The sequence below is a fragment of the Acipenser ruthenus genome, chromosome 4 (assembly GCF_902713425.1).
Source record: "Acipenser ruthenus chromosome 4, fAciRut3.2 maternal haplotype, whole genome shotgun sequence".
NCBI lineage: Eukaryota > Metazoa > Chordata > Actinopteri > Acipenseriformes > Acipenseridae > Acipenser > Acipenser ruthenus.
In genome coordinates this window covers 5,198,319-5,212,411 of record NC_081192.1, presented here as the reverse complement: position 1 = coordinate 5,212,411, position 14,093 = coordinate 5,198,319, and the positions used below count along the sequence as shown (strand labels likewise).

Genomic DNA, 14,093 nt, shown 5'->3' with positions numbered 1-14,093 from the left:
AGACTTTCCTTTGCCCCGAGAAGTGCCTCTGCCGAGTTAGAGCCCTTTTATGTGTTTTCAGATACTCGAGGCTTCAGCCTTCGACCAAGTCCGGTCCTACATAAAGGCGGCTCATCGGTCGGGGATCTCTTCCTATCCTAACTTCAAGTCCGGGCCCCTCTAAACCCGCCTCTAAGTCCGGGCCATCGGTTCGCCTTCTATCCTAAGTCCGGGCTCTCTTTGTCTGCCTCTGTCCCACTAACAAGCTTGTTTCTGCTTCCTCTATTCTATCCTTACAGCCTCAAAAAACGCCCCGTGAATTAATGATACTGGAGATTATTATGTATGTTCTTGAGGATGCTATGGACATTTATTACAAGAACGTACTTTCATCTGATGGATGAAGGTTTTATCAGGGTACATGCTTGTTTGATTTACAAACATGAAACTAGGATTTTTTTAAAAAAATTTGAAAGCTTTAATGGACATAGAAACATACATGTTTATTATACTGTAAACAACCAGGGTTTCTCGAGAGTTCAGTGGAATGGTACTGTAGGTATTTCAGTCCAGGATAGACCCCAGATGGAACCTCTTGTTTGCAAGGGTGTCCCAGAGGACTACAGGCAGGTTACAATTCGCATTTGTTCATGTGTGCAATAAACATGTGCTAAAATCATGCTGAATAAAGTTAAAAACACTGACAGGATATTTTTAAAGTGTTGCAATAACAGATCATTAAAAACAAGGAGAGTATGTAAGATCTGGTATTTTTGACAATTTTAGTATTTGTAATGTATTTTTAATAATCATTTAATTGACTAACTGTTTCTTGCTGATAACTGAATTAGTTCAATACATGTAAAGGTTGCTAGGAATGGGTAAAAGTGCTATGCATTAGGGGTCTTATTTCTATGCTTGTGTGTGTTTGTCTGGGGTTCTCGCTCTCTCTCTCGCTCTCTCTCTCTCTCTCTTTCTCTCTCTCTCTCTCTCTCTCTCTCTTTCTCTCTCTTTCTCTCTCTCTCTCTCTCTCTCTGCCTATTTCTCCATCTCTTCCCCTGATCCGAGAGCTGTTGGGCAGGTGGCATATGTTCTTTGTTAGGTGAGAAGTTGCTGATGGGCTGTGGGTGGAGGTTGGAGTCTTTATGTAATGTTACAATGTTAAAATCAGCACAGTTGGAAAAACAGCAGAGAGGCTGACACGTGCTAACTGCCCAGAGCTAATGTAATGATATCAGTAGCTTGGTAGACTACTGTAGCTTTAAGAACGCTAAGGCGTGACTCCTCCCAAGCTGTGTGTAAGCTAACGTGAGTTCAGTTATTAAAGAGTTATATTAAGAAGCAGCATGGTTGTGTGCATAGTGAGTTATTACAAAGAATAACATAAAATAAAACAGCTAATAGCTAAGTATTTGACTTTATTTGTTACTCTGCATCAGGGTTAATTCAGAAACTCTAGAAGGAGTGAATTTCTCTGTATAATTTTACCTGTATGTTGGTAATAAAACCAGATTACTGTGATTTGAAATTGTTAGTTGTGTCTAGTAATTTTCACTCTCATGTTTCAATAAATATTAAGAAAATATTAGGCCTTGTTTTCTTTACAAGTAGCGCTTGCCCTTACTTGATGGAGCAAAATTAGCAAAGGAACACTTTCCAATAGGCAGACGGGATGTAGGAGCGAAGGACAGCTATTGAATTTAATGAATAATTATTAGAACAATGTTTTAACAGACTTGTCAGATAGCCTGGCATTTGACTTTGCATGCACTTAAAAGATCATGTGGCACCATTGAAAGTTTCTATGTAAATCTGGACTAATGCTCCAGTTTATTTTTTTTGTAAATCTGTTGCTTCCACTGCTTCTCATAAACCATTTGAGATGCAACTGCATATTTTCAATGTTATGGAAACTCTTTGGGCAAAATATTTCACTTTGACCTGTGACCTAATTTGGCTGCCATATTGTGGTCATGTGACTATTTATTATATGATTTCCAAGGTCAAGTGTGTAGCGTACATGGAAAATTAACATTTTTTATTACATGATTTCCAAGGTCAAGTGGGTAGTGTACATGGAAAATTAACCCTTGTGACAATATTGTACATTTGAGATATTCGCTTCATATCTGGTACACGGCTGAACTGTTGAACAAAAAGGGATTGTTCTGCTTAATCGAATACATACTCTAAAATAACTGCAATATACTATAGTACGGCAATTACTAAACATTTTGTATATGTTTATACTCATTCCTCCATTCTAGACAGCAATGTTGTCTGTGGTGTTCTATACCATAGATACTGTACAAGCCCTTAATTCCTTTTTCCAAGCATTATTATTATTATTATTATTATTATTTATTTCTTAGCAGACGCCCTTATCCAGGGCGACTTACAATCATAAGCAAATACATTTCAAGTGTTACAATACAAGTAATACAATAAGAGCAAGCATAAGCATAGGGGACTGAAGCAAAGACTGGAAATTAGCCATTTGTTCTGCTTTGTACAGTACAAACAGGGTTGTTTGTTTTCTATGTTTTTGAGGAGTCCACTAAATACCAAAATAAATCACCCACTTTCTTACGGAACAGCAAACACACTGTGAACCCTTCTTCTATGTAGGACCAGCTGTGTCTAATAAATGGAATGAAATACAGAGGAATTATTGGCACCAGATACTGTTCATCAGTATGACAGCCGTAACATTCACAGACATGCTTCAAAGGCATATTTAGACTTTATCTAGCCATGGTTTGTAATTTAGTGTTTTCTTTTTCAGGGAATATCAAGATTGTCAAAAAAAACGTCACTATCTCAGGTATGTTTTTAACTTTGATGTGTGGACATATCAGTAAGCCAGATGTTCTAGAAAGTAACCTGTGTCGCCATTTTAATATGTACAATATGGGTATATTTGTGTGTGTTTGTGATTTGTATTGCAGTTGTTTTACATTGTGGTTACGGTTGCATGAGTGTGTTTTTCATTGGTATTTTTTTATCACAATGAATGACAGCACCATTAAAGCAGTGATTGTGGTCCTTTGTGATTCCCATAAATGATTAAGCTCAAGTTATTTTTTATTATGTCTTAATTATGCCCATTAGGACCCCAGCAGCAGAAGAACCTTATTATTGTATTCTGACTGATAATACGTTTCATATAATAATAATAATAATAATAATAATAATAATAATAATAATAATAATAATATTTATTTGGCAGGTGACTTGCAGGTGTTACAGGGCAGTACTGTACAGGGTTACAATGCAAGATTAATATTTAAATACAGTATTTAAATATTAAAAACAAAACCAACAACTAGATTTGTTCCCAGAGAAAGGAAGTGGTATCATAATATGAAACTTTGAAAATGTATCTGACTTTACTTTGAAAATATCTCACAATGCAACAAGCCCCTATTCGTGAACCAATCCCCCCCGCCCCCCCCCCATTTTACACAATACCCGTATTGGAAAGGGGGAGCTGTATAGATAGTATTTACCGTCCTAGAATTCAAAAATAATTAACTAAAATATTAGGCATCACTATGAAAGTCTTCTAGGCAGTCCTCGCTGCTAGAAACGCTGTAAATGTGGCTTGTGAATTTCTGGAGTATATGTGTGGTTGGCTGAAAGCTCCTGCAATCTTGTCCCCTCCACTTCAAACCATATTTAATATCCAAGAGGCTTCCTAGTGTTTTAACAAAAGCGATTTCTCAGCTTTGTCTTCATGTTACTGACACTAGTGCTGAATGTTCTTTCTACTGTTGCATTAGATATGGGTAGTGTCAGCATAGCCAATGCAAGTAAAGACACATGAGAGAATCTTCCGTCTCCTGCAGCATCTCTGTCCTCATACACCTCAAACCAGAAGGATTCATCCATTGCTTGTCTCCAGGTTTTGTTAGTTAAATTGCACAACTCTCTTTCACTTTGTATTATGTCTCCACATATAGATTGGAACTCCTGCGCTAGACTTGTAAATGGTTTTTCTAATGTACACATTTTGGCTGGCAATCGGATCCTCTGTTTGTGGGCCATCTTCACCAGCATAGCCTTACACTTTTCCTTCACCAGCTCAATGGCAGTTTTTGTGGGACGGGCATGATATTCAATGCAGTGGAGTGTGCATGTGTGGATGGTGGAGGAGTCGAGGCGGGACTTATCGTAAAAGGCATGCACTATTGGCTATTGCATTAGGCCATCACTGTCAGAAGGCAGGGTTCATATTTTTAAAAGATCATGAGAACACCATGGAAAGGAGCTCACTACAGAAGACATAAAATCCTACATTTTTAGCTGAAGCCCCCTATTTAAAAAATATTTCCCCCCATGCAACATTTCCCCCCATGGCCTTGATCTCCCCCCCCCCAAAAAAAAAAAAATCTGGCAACCCTGACGACCATACGGGCACACAGTGTCTTCTGCGAATAGTAGTTTGTCTGGTACACACTGAAAGGTGTTTCCAATCAGTGGAAATGCAAAGAAAAATTACAACTCGCGTAATCCACACATGTCAACAATGATGGCTTCGATTAACTTTGGTTTAATGGGGACTAGTCATAGGATTTTCCACACTATCGAGCAGTGACACAGTTTATTTTTTGTCTACCGTCCAAACTGAAATTTAATTATTTTTATTATTCTTTCTTCTGGTCAAAATCTCTTTCTACCACATAAGCAGCCCTACATTGCATCCTAGGATACAGCAGGTACTTTTATACGTCAGAGGATCAAATGACGTTCAAACATCGCACACTGGTTCTCTGTTCACAAGCTTGATCAAAAACTAAATTGAAATACTTACATGAAAATACAATATTTTTAGTGGATGAGGAATGGAGAGAAAACGTAAATTAGTTCATGAATATTCAAAAGAAAACAAGTGTTTAGAAGTATACAAAAAGTCAAATAGCAGAAGTGGCTCAGATGAGGCAGAGGACACATAGCACTGCACATACTGCTGCATTGAGGTACATGTTCACGCTGACAGAATAAAAACATACTGAAAGTAAGCAGCATATTAAACTAACACGAGAAAGTGAACTGAGGGACCAGCAATCCATTTCTGCGGCTTTTACACACGCTTTAATAGAGAGCACAGAATGACTGTGTTAATGAGTTAGTCAGAGTGCTTTTTGCTTGACAGCCACTGTTTATGCAGAGGTATTGTGACAAGGTGGTGAATGGCGAATATCAAATAATACACAGAATACACTATAATACTCCCAAAACAGTCTGTGTTTATATAAACGATTGATTTATTTACAAAAGAAAACAAGTCACCCCTATACCAGCAATGGTATAGTGGAATCCAAAAACACAGCAGGTTTACAGTCCCAAACAAAAACAAAACACTCCAGTAACCACAATCCTCCGTGCACGAAACTGTGCGCTGTGATGGGGAAATGATCCGAGTACCTGTGACAGTTGCTGTGCTATGTAGTGAAACAGTGAATCGTAATTGTGAGCTGGATCCTTGGCTGCAGCTCCCGATGTCCGTGCTACACTTCTGCAGAAACAAAAGCAACAAAATACAGGCACCGGCTGGATGATTAGTTTCAACGTAAGGGGAAGTACTCACCTAGCAGCGTCCCTTTTGTACTACCCAAAGCAGAAAATGTCATCTTTGTGCTTAAATTAAACATTTACAATATTAAATGCTTAGTATTGCAAATAGGCCCAAACGAGTGGATGATTAACACAAGTTCAAGAGATTTTACCATGTGTGTGCCCTGTAACAAAGCCCCTATCCAAGGTAGGTTTGCACCCTTCAATTAGCGACCCACACACAGAAACTGCAACTTTAGAGCTTTCCTGCACACTTTTATTATTCACAAAATAAACTAAAACAGCCGTTTACCGGTCACACAAACTCCTTGTTATACAAACAGGTTCACTCAGTACCTTTAAATGTTCCCTCTGACCACACAGGTCTCTTCTCGTGCTTCTCACAGACAACCCCTCCTTCTCCTTCTCCTTCTCCTTCTCCTCCTCCTCCTCCTCCTCCTCCTCCTCCTCCTCCTCTTCTTCTTCCTCTTCCTCCTTCTCCTTCTCCTTCTCCTTCTCCTTCTCCTTCTCCTCCTCCTCCTCCTCCTCCTCTTCTTCTTCCTCCTCCTCCTCCTTCTCCTCCTCCTCCTCCTCCACCTTCTCCTCATACTAAGAGCAAAGACCTACTTTTATGCTACGTGACTGAGGCTTGATTGATAGGCAATTACCCACTTATGCCTCAGCCACATACCAGGCAAGGATCCCTTTTACCCTGCCAACCACCACTCACACCCGTGCACACACACACTTTTCTCTCCATTCCCCTACCTTGCCACAGCCCGCACTGAAAGCATTTTCTGTGGCTTCTTTTCTAGGTTTAATGTTTATTATTATTATTATTATTATTATTATTATTATTATTATTATTATTATTATTATTATTATTATTATTAAAGCTCAAAAAACGGGGGGAAGGAAGGTGCCACAAAAATAGAAATTAACAAGAACAATTGGAAGTGTACATAGTTCTTTTTTTACCTTTAACAATTAAAAGGGAGTGACTTTCTGATGTAAACAAGGTGCATTTGAGATCCAAAAGAACAAGAACATTAAAAGAAAAGACATGCTGTACAGCGTTTATTTCAGCCCTTGTGCACAGGTAAGAAAAAATAGATTTCACTTGAAACTAAATATATATTTTACCTCAACTTTATTGCATCAAGTTTCACAGACCCTATTTTACCGTTCTGACTTGTCTAAAAAAAATAATAAATAAAAACCAACAACAACATTCACCTAATTTTGCTTGACAGATGCTGTGTTGTTCGTATTGGCATCTCTAGGTTTGTGAAGCCAGCAGTTAAAGTTCACTTATTATTTGGTATACATTCTAATTTCAGGTGTAATCTGAATCTTAACTTCATTCAATTTGGGCTCCTGAGCAAACAATCCAGCATGGCAGCGGATCCCAGATCCCTGCCACTTTTCAGCTTTTTATTTTTTACTTCTCCTCACTTTCATCTCTGTGTAAAGTGTATCACATTTCAGAATGTCACATTACACATAAGAGCGTTTGTAAAGTACAATACAATCAGTTGCAAAAGATCAGATTCAAATAAGACAAAAAATAGAGAATAGAGTAAATAATTACATGTAAGAGCGGGTTCGACTAAGAACAGTTAACTTATAGTAAAAATAATTGTTTATACGAGTAAAGTCCAGTATCAGCATGTAGTAAGTACAATGAATGGATGAGAACGATTTCAAATAACAGCAATTACAAGAAAACGTTAATACGGATACCTATAAGAGTAAAGTCAAATACAAGATACAGGAAGTAAGGAGCAGTTGGGGTTAACTCAGTTTCAACAGCCGAATACGACGAAAGGTTTGAACCTCCTCATCAATGTCCTCCAGTCTTATGAAGGTCAAAATATACCTTTTCATCTTTTACCATGACAGATAAGAGTGGAAAGATTAAAACAAGAGAAAAGGAATGAAATAGAAACTACACTGCACATTGTACATTCAATTCTCTTATAAATTAGCATGATATTCAATAAATTATTCAAAGGTGTGTAATGGAGAACGTGTCATGTTAAAATGTATTGTACCAGATTTTATCTGAAATAGCTTATCACTATTAATAATTTTTGTGTGGAGGACTTCTAAATTTACTGGGCTGATAGAAAACGTCAGTAGCTGACCTCATTTCATTGAATAAAACATGATTTACTGTGAAAAAGAAATATGGCTATGAAGGACTGTTTAGATTGCAGCTTTTTCAGAGAGATATGCCAAAATATTTTAATAAAAAAAATCATGTAAAATCTCAAGACCTTTTGTCCTGCATCTCTGCTGTACCATTGCAATGGATATTTTGGGATCAGTTACAGTACCAGGTACTGCAGTTATTTGAAAAGGCAGAGGGGAAAATAACTTTCAATAAAGTTATTTGGAAGAAATATAGGAAACTTTTATACAGAGTGATATCAGAGTGAAATCAAGAGGTGTATTGTCATTAATCTCGTGTGCTGTAATGGTTGTCATTGAGAAATGAATTGAATCTATTAATGGGGTGGAGCTGATAAAAGTGGTCTAGCTCTTAGACATCTGTGTGGATAGGAATATGAGGCATATAGAGGTTGATTAATTGCTAATAGTGGCACTGTATGTATGTAGATATATGGAGTATGTTTACAATATGTAAACACATGCTGCTTTTGTTTGTATTGAGGAAACATGGTAAAACACAAACGTAAGTACAAAGTGCTTTACTTTTGCACAGGCGCAATTCTGTTAGCGCTGGCCAGTGAAGAAAGAGCGATGCCCCATCCTTTTCTGTCTGCTGTTAATGCCAGTGGTCGGCAAAACATTCAGGGTGTGGCCTCATTTGCATGTTAGCTTTGAGCGATTTTGATGACTGCCCAGACAGGTTGGGGAGACTGTGTTTCAAACTAACCAGGTAATGGGAGGTTTATTTGAAATGCAGGCGCTGTCAATCCCATTACGAAAAGGGAACAGCAAGTGTTGAAAGAGAAAGGGAGTAAGTGACACTATATATTTCTTATATTGTAAAATAAATAATAACTGTAGCCCTGTCTGTGTCGTCGTCAAAATCACTCAAAGCTAACATGCAAAAGAGGGCGAAGCAAAGTATGTCACCAGAATCGCATAGCAGGGCAAGGACAGTTTGCTCCCTTTTGCAGCATGATTTTGTTTTATCAAAATCAGGGGCAAACATGTTTTGCCCTTGCATTAGAGGTTTACCCCATCATCAAAACCAGACCCATAATGTGAATATTAAAAGTGTACTCTGTGTGGGAGTACAGTGGGGCTAGACATCTAGACTGACAAACATAAAGCCAATCAAGCTGTTTGTTTGACAAGATGATTAATTTCTCTGTTTTTTTTTCTCAAAATGATCCAGATTGGCAAAAGCAATTGGAAGGTCTGCCCTATTTTTAAGGATGGATGTTACCCAAGATAGTTCTGTGAAAGACAAAAGTCCTTGAATTTAGCAGCAATGTGTACTGTAATGATAGATTATGTAGTCTTAAACACAGGTACCACAGGTCCACACAAGCAGGGTCGGCCTTAGGCTGTACAGGGCCCTAGGCGGTGATGATTAAGTGCGAGGTCCAGAACATCAAATGCATGCTACAATAGCACCTGTATCTTAAAGTTAACATATAAGTATTTATATATTTAAGTATAACATATTTGTACTGATACAGCAGTGTGGACTCTGGACTCTTGACCAGAGGGTCGTGGGGTCAATCCCAGGTGGAGAACATTGCTGCTGTACCCTTGAGCAAGGTACTTTACCTAGATTGCTCCAGTAAAAACCCAACTGTATAAATGGGTAATTGTATGTAAAAATAATGTGTAAAAAAATAATGTGTTGTCTTGTAACAATTGTAAGTCACCCTGGATAAGGGTGTCTGCTAAGAAATAAATAATAATAATAATAATAATACAGTTCTTAATTTGTTAAGAAAAAAAAATATATATATATATATTATTTCTCCCTATTTTACAATTAAACAAGAACCCCGGTCAAATATATATGAGTGTCAATCATCTGTAAGAATCCCCATATTAACAAGTCCTGAGGAAAGAAGTAGGCGGGTTCACCATTTTCTTCAGCCGGATTTGCTGAATGCATTTGTGTGATTTGTCATTTTATTGGATGCTGAGCTCCAGAACAAAGTCATGCCGCAGGGGGAGGGCGTGGTATAGTATGCAGGGCATTGTGGTGATTGAAGTCCTGCACTGATGATGACCTCACAATCAAAAGGAATAGAAAAAAAAAAAAAACATGCATGCTAAAAATAGCCAAAAAATAGCCAAACCGCCAAAGACAATATTTACCTACTAGAAGCTTTCAAAACAAGCCAAATTTGAAACTCATCTATAAAAGTAATCATTTCTGCTATTATTTTTTATTTAAAGTTCATATGTCACCTATTTCACATTACAATCTGATTATATATATATATATATATATATATATATATATATATATATATATATATATATATATATATATATATATATACTGTATATATATATATATATATATATATATATATATATATATATACACAGTATATATATAGTGTATAGTGTGTGTATATATATATATATATATATATATATATATATATATATATATATATATATATATATTGTAAGATAGCAGGGAGGGGGGTTAAAATCCTCCCTGTGTAGCATATGTGCGCAGGCACCTTTTTGTTAGTTTGATTTAATTGTTTTATTGTTTGTTAATTTTTTTTATTAGTAATGATCTCCTGCACCTGGCTATTATTGTAAATTAGAGCCAGGTGCAGGGTATTTAAGAGGAGCAGTCAGTCTGCTCAGGGCTGTAGAGGAGAAGGAGGCAGAAAGAGGTGCTCTGCTTCCTGGCAGCCATGAGGAAAAAACAAAGGGTGCTGTATTAAGACTGTGGTTTTTGTTGATTGTTTGGTGGGGAAACAGCCTAGCTGTCCCACTTGTAGTCAGGGTGTTCCTGTGTGTTAGTTACTGCTCGTAAAGAGCTAGGTGTTTATTTTGTGTTTTGTTTGTTTTATTAAAAGTGCGCTTCGGCGCTTTTGAAACCTCCATTTCTGTGTTGGGTCAGTTTTTAAAGGGGCAACGAACCCGAGTGAGTTGCAGCTCGTTCACTATATATATATATATCATGTATACTTTTCCGCTGTAACTGTAAGAAATTTACAATCTAAAGCTTGTTCTGAGCTTCCGCCAAAAAGCCCTGATTTCAAATCTTGACATTGTGACGTCACTATACTTAAACACGATTAAATTAAAGCCTTATACTCGTATACTTGTATATCAAAAATACATTTTTAAATAGCTGCATCTATAAGACACTTCATACAGATATAAAATGATTACCATAGATTTTTTTTCTTACCCAGTGCGCTAGTGCTCAATACTAGGCTATCCACTGCGCATAATCAGTTCTCTGCAAGTGTTGCATTTGTTTTTTTGGGCGTCAGATATTATTATTATTATCATAATTATTATTCTACAATATACCGTTATCAAATGAACTCCGTGGCCAAAAATGACCCAAAGAAAATAAACATGAGCACGGCTTTCATATTGCTGACTTAATAAAAACAATAACGTCAGAGTACTATAAACCAGTACAAACACATTGCGTGCTCAAGATTTCTGATGCACAAATCAAAAGAATGAATCCACTCATCCAGCTTTTTTAGGTAAGCTTTCGATTTTCAATTGTATCTTTAAGGTAATGTTCATGTGCACATTACTGGGTAAGGGCATCTGCCAAGAAATAATAATAATTACGTGTAGTTCACAAGGAGGTTAGGCCTATTTAATTTCACTATATCGGGGAAAGCATAAGTGTTTATTTCATGAATTAAGTTGGAGAGCTATACGTGACCGTGTGTATCTTGGCCCTATAATATTCAGTGCTTTATTTTTTAAGTGGATGGAAAATGGTAAACAGGCTGTGTGGTCCAGTGGTTAAAGAAAAGGGCTAATAACCAGGAGGCCCCCAGTTCAAATCCTACCTCAGCCACTGACTCATTGTGTGACCCTAAGCAAGTCACTTAACCTCCTTGTGCTCTGTCTTTCGGGTGAGACGTAATTGTAAGTGACTCTGCAGCTGATGCATAGTTCACACACCCTAGTCTCTGTAAGTCACCTTGCAAACACTATTTGCAAGACATAAATGGTAAAACAAACCAAATATAGAAATACACTTCTTTTATTGCCATAAATGAACTGCTAGCCGTGGTTAACTGTATACAAGAACAACATTCAGAATTGCAGACCTGCAGACAAGGGGGCATGTTGCTCGCGTTCCTCATGCCAGCGTGGTTATTTTCTCTGCTGGAGGTTCAAAACAGTTCGGAATTGGGCCTCAAACCACTTATTCTTCCTCCCCACAATGTCTTTCATTACACATCATGCTCCTGCTGTCCTTATTGTAATACAGACTACTCAAAACGTTGGAGAAATTCGTAATGATGGCTTTCACAGTCTGAAGCCATGTATATCTCTCCTCTGTTCCTGTGTGTGTTCCCCTAGTGACGTCACGCCAACTTCGTGCATCTCCGGTGCGCTGTCGGTATTTTCCGGAATTATTGATAGATTTACAGGTAGTGAACAAAAAAATGGAAACACCTGGGTAAATGAGGGACACCAAGTATATTGAAAGTAAGGGCTTCCACACAGGTGTGGCCCATGTGTCAATTAAGCAAATAACATCCCAGCATGCTTAGGGTCATGTTTAAAAATGCTGGACAGGCCCGGTTGCCTATAATTATGGCTAGCATGGCTGCAAGAGGAGACCTCGGTGACTTTAAAAGAGGGATGATTGTTGGGGCGCATTTAAATCAGACTTGAGACTTGACCATTGTGACCTGAGACTTGACTTGAGACTTGACCGTTGTGACTTGAGACTTGACTTGAGATTTGACCATTGTGAATTGAGACATGACTTGAGACTTGACCGTTGTGAATTGAGACTTGACCATTGTGAATTGAGACTTGACTTGAGATTTGACCGTTGTGAATTGAGACTTGACCATTGTGAATTGAGACTTGACTTGAGACTTGACCATTTTTACTTGAGACTTGACTGTTGTGAATTGAGACTTGACCGTTGTGACTTGAGACTTGACTTGAGATTTGACCGTTGTGAATTGAGACATGACTTGAGACTTGACCGTTGTGAATTGAGACTTGACATGAGATTTGACCGTTGTGAATTGAGACTTGACCATTGTGAATTGAGACTTGACTTGAGACTTGACCATTGTGACTTGAGATTTGACTTAAGACTTGACCATTTTTACTTGAGACTTGACTGTTGTGAATTGAGACTTGACTTGAGATTTGACCGTTGTGAATTGAGACATGACTTGAGACTTGACCGTTGTGAATTGAGACTTGACTTGAGATTTGACCATTGTGAATTGAGACTTGAGCATTGTGAATTGAGACTTGACTTGAGATTTGACCGTTGTGACTTGAGATTTGACTTAAGACTTGACCATTTTTACTTGAGACTTGACCGTTGTGACCTGAGACTTGACTTGAGACTTGAGCGTTGTGAATTGACACTTGACTTGAGACTTGACTGTTGTGAATTGAGTCTTGACTTGAGATTTGTCATTGTGAATTGAGACTTGACTTGAGACCTGACCATTGTGAATCGAGACTTGACTGTTGTGAATTGAGACTTGACTTGAGACTTGACCATTGTGAATTGAGACTTGACCGTTGTGAATTGAGACTTGACTTGGACTTGAATGTTGTGAATTGACACTTGACTTAAGACTTGACCGTTGTGAATTGAGACTTGACTTGAGACTTGACCGTTATGACTTGAGACTTGGCTGTTTGGTCTTGGGACTTGACTTGAGATTTGACCGTTGTGACTTGGGACTTGTCAAAAATGACTTGGTTACAACTCTGACATATACTAACGTTAAGATACAGTAAATACTATTAATGATATTAAAATGTTAATGAATACTTGTTTCAGTTTGTTTGTTTGTTAGATCATTTTATATAATTCACAGCTTCAGAGCACAAAGAATAACCAGGCAAAAATAAATACATACAAAATAATAATAATAATAATAATAATAAAAAATCTCTTTAACAAAATGTACCCCATATCTAATCACACCCATGTTTGTAATATTTTGTAAAAAGGAAAATCTGCCACATCATCCATGGCAAGACTGTTTACATGTTTTTATTTTAAGAAAAATAATTTGTAAACAAACATGTACTTAATAAAAATAGGGTATTTTAGATGTGGATAGCTGTAGTTTAATTGTCATTAATATTATTATTATTATTATTATTATTATTATTGAGTATTTTACTGGGTAAAAAAACAATCATGTAATTAACAAAATGATGAATGGTATTAGAAACAATCGTGCTGTATATTTATATACGGTATATATCATCTCTTAACACCAAAATTGCTATATTAAGAAACCTAAAATGGCTGACCTGAGTAGCCGAAACGTTAACGAAACAACAGCTCATGAATTATTTAAGCATGACTATTTTTTAATCAACAAAATGTGTTTATAAACTTG

General features: G+C 37.2%; 1 protein-coding gene across 2 annotated transcripts in view; it reads left to right on the top strand.

Moving 5' to 3' along the window:
- Positions 1-14,093, top strand: part of LOC117399756 (potassium voltage-gated channel subfamily H member 8-like) — a 102,948-nt gene that overhangs the window by 70,645 nt on the left and 18,210 nt on the right. Inside the window, exon 12 of one of the 2 annotated variants that reach the window (XM_033999124.3) lies at positions 2,765-2,803. The exons of the other annotated variant lie outside the window; for it this stretch is intronic. Coding sequence (XP_033855015.2) covers positions 2,765-2,803 — 39 coding nt within the window. The remainder of the gene's footprint in view (positions 1-2,764; positions 2,804-14,093) is intronic. 2 annotated transcript variants of the gene reach the window in all.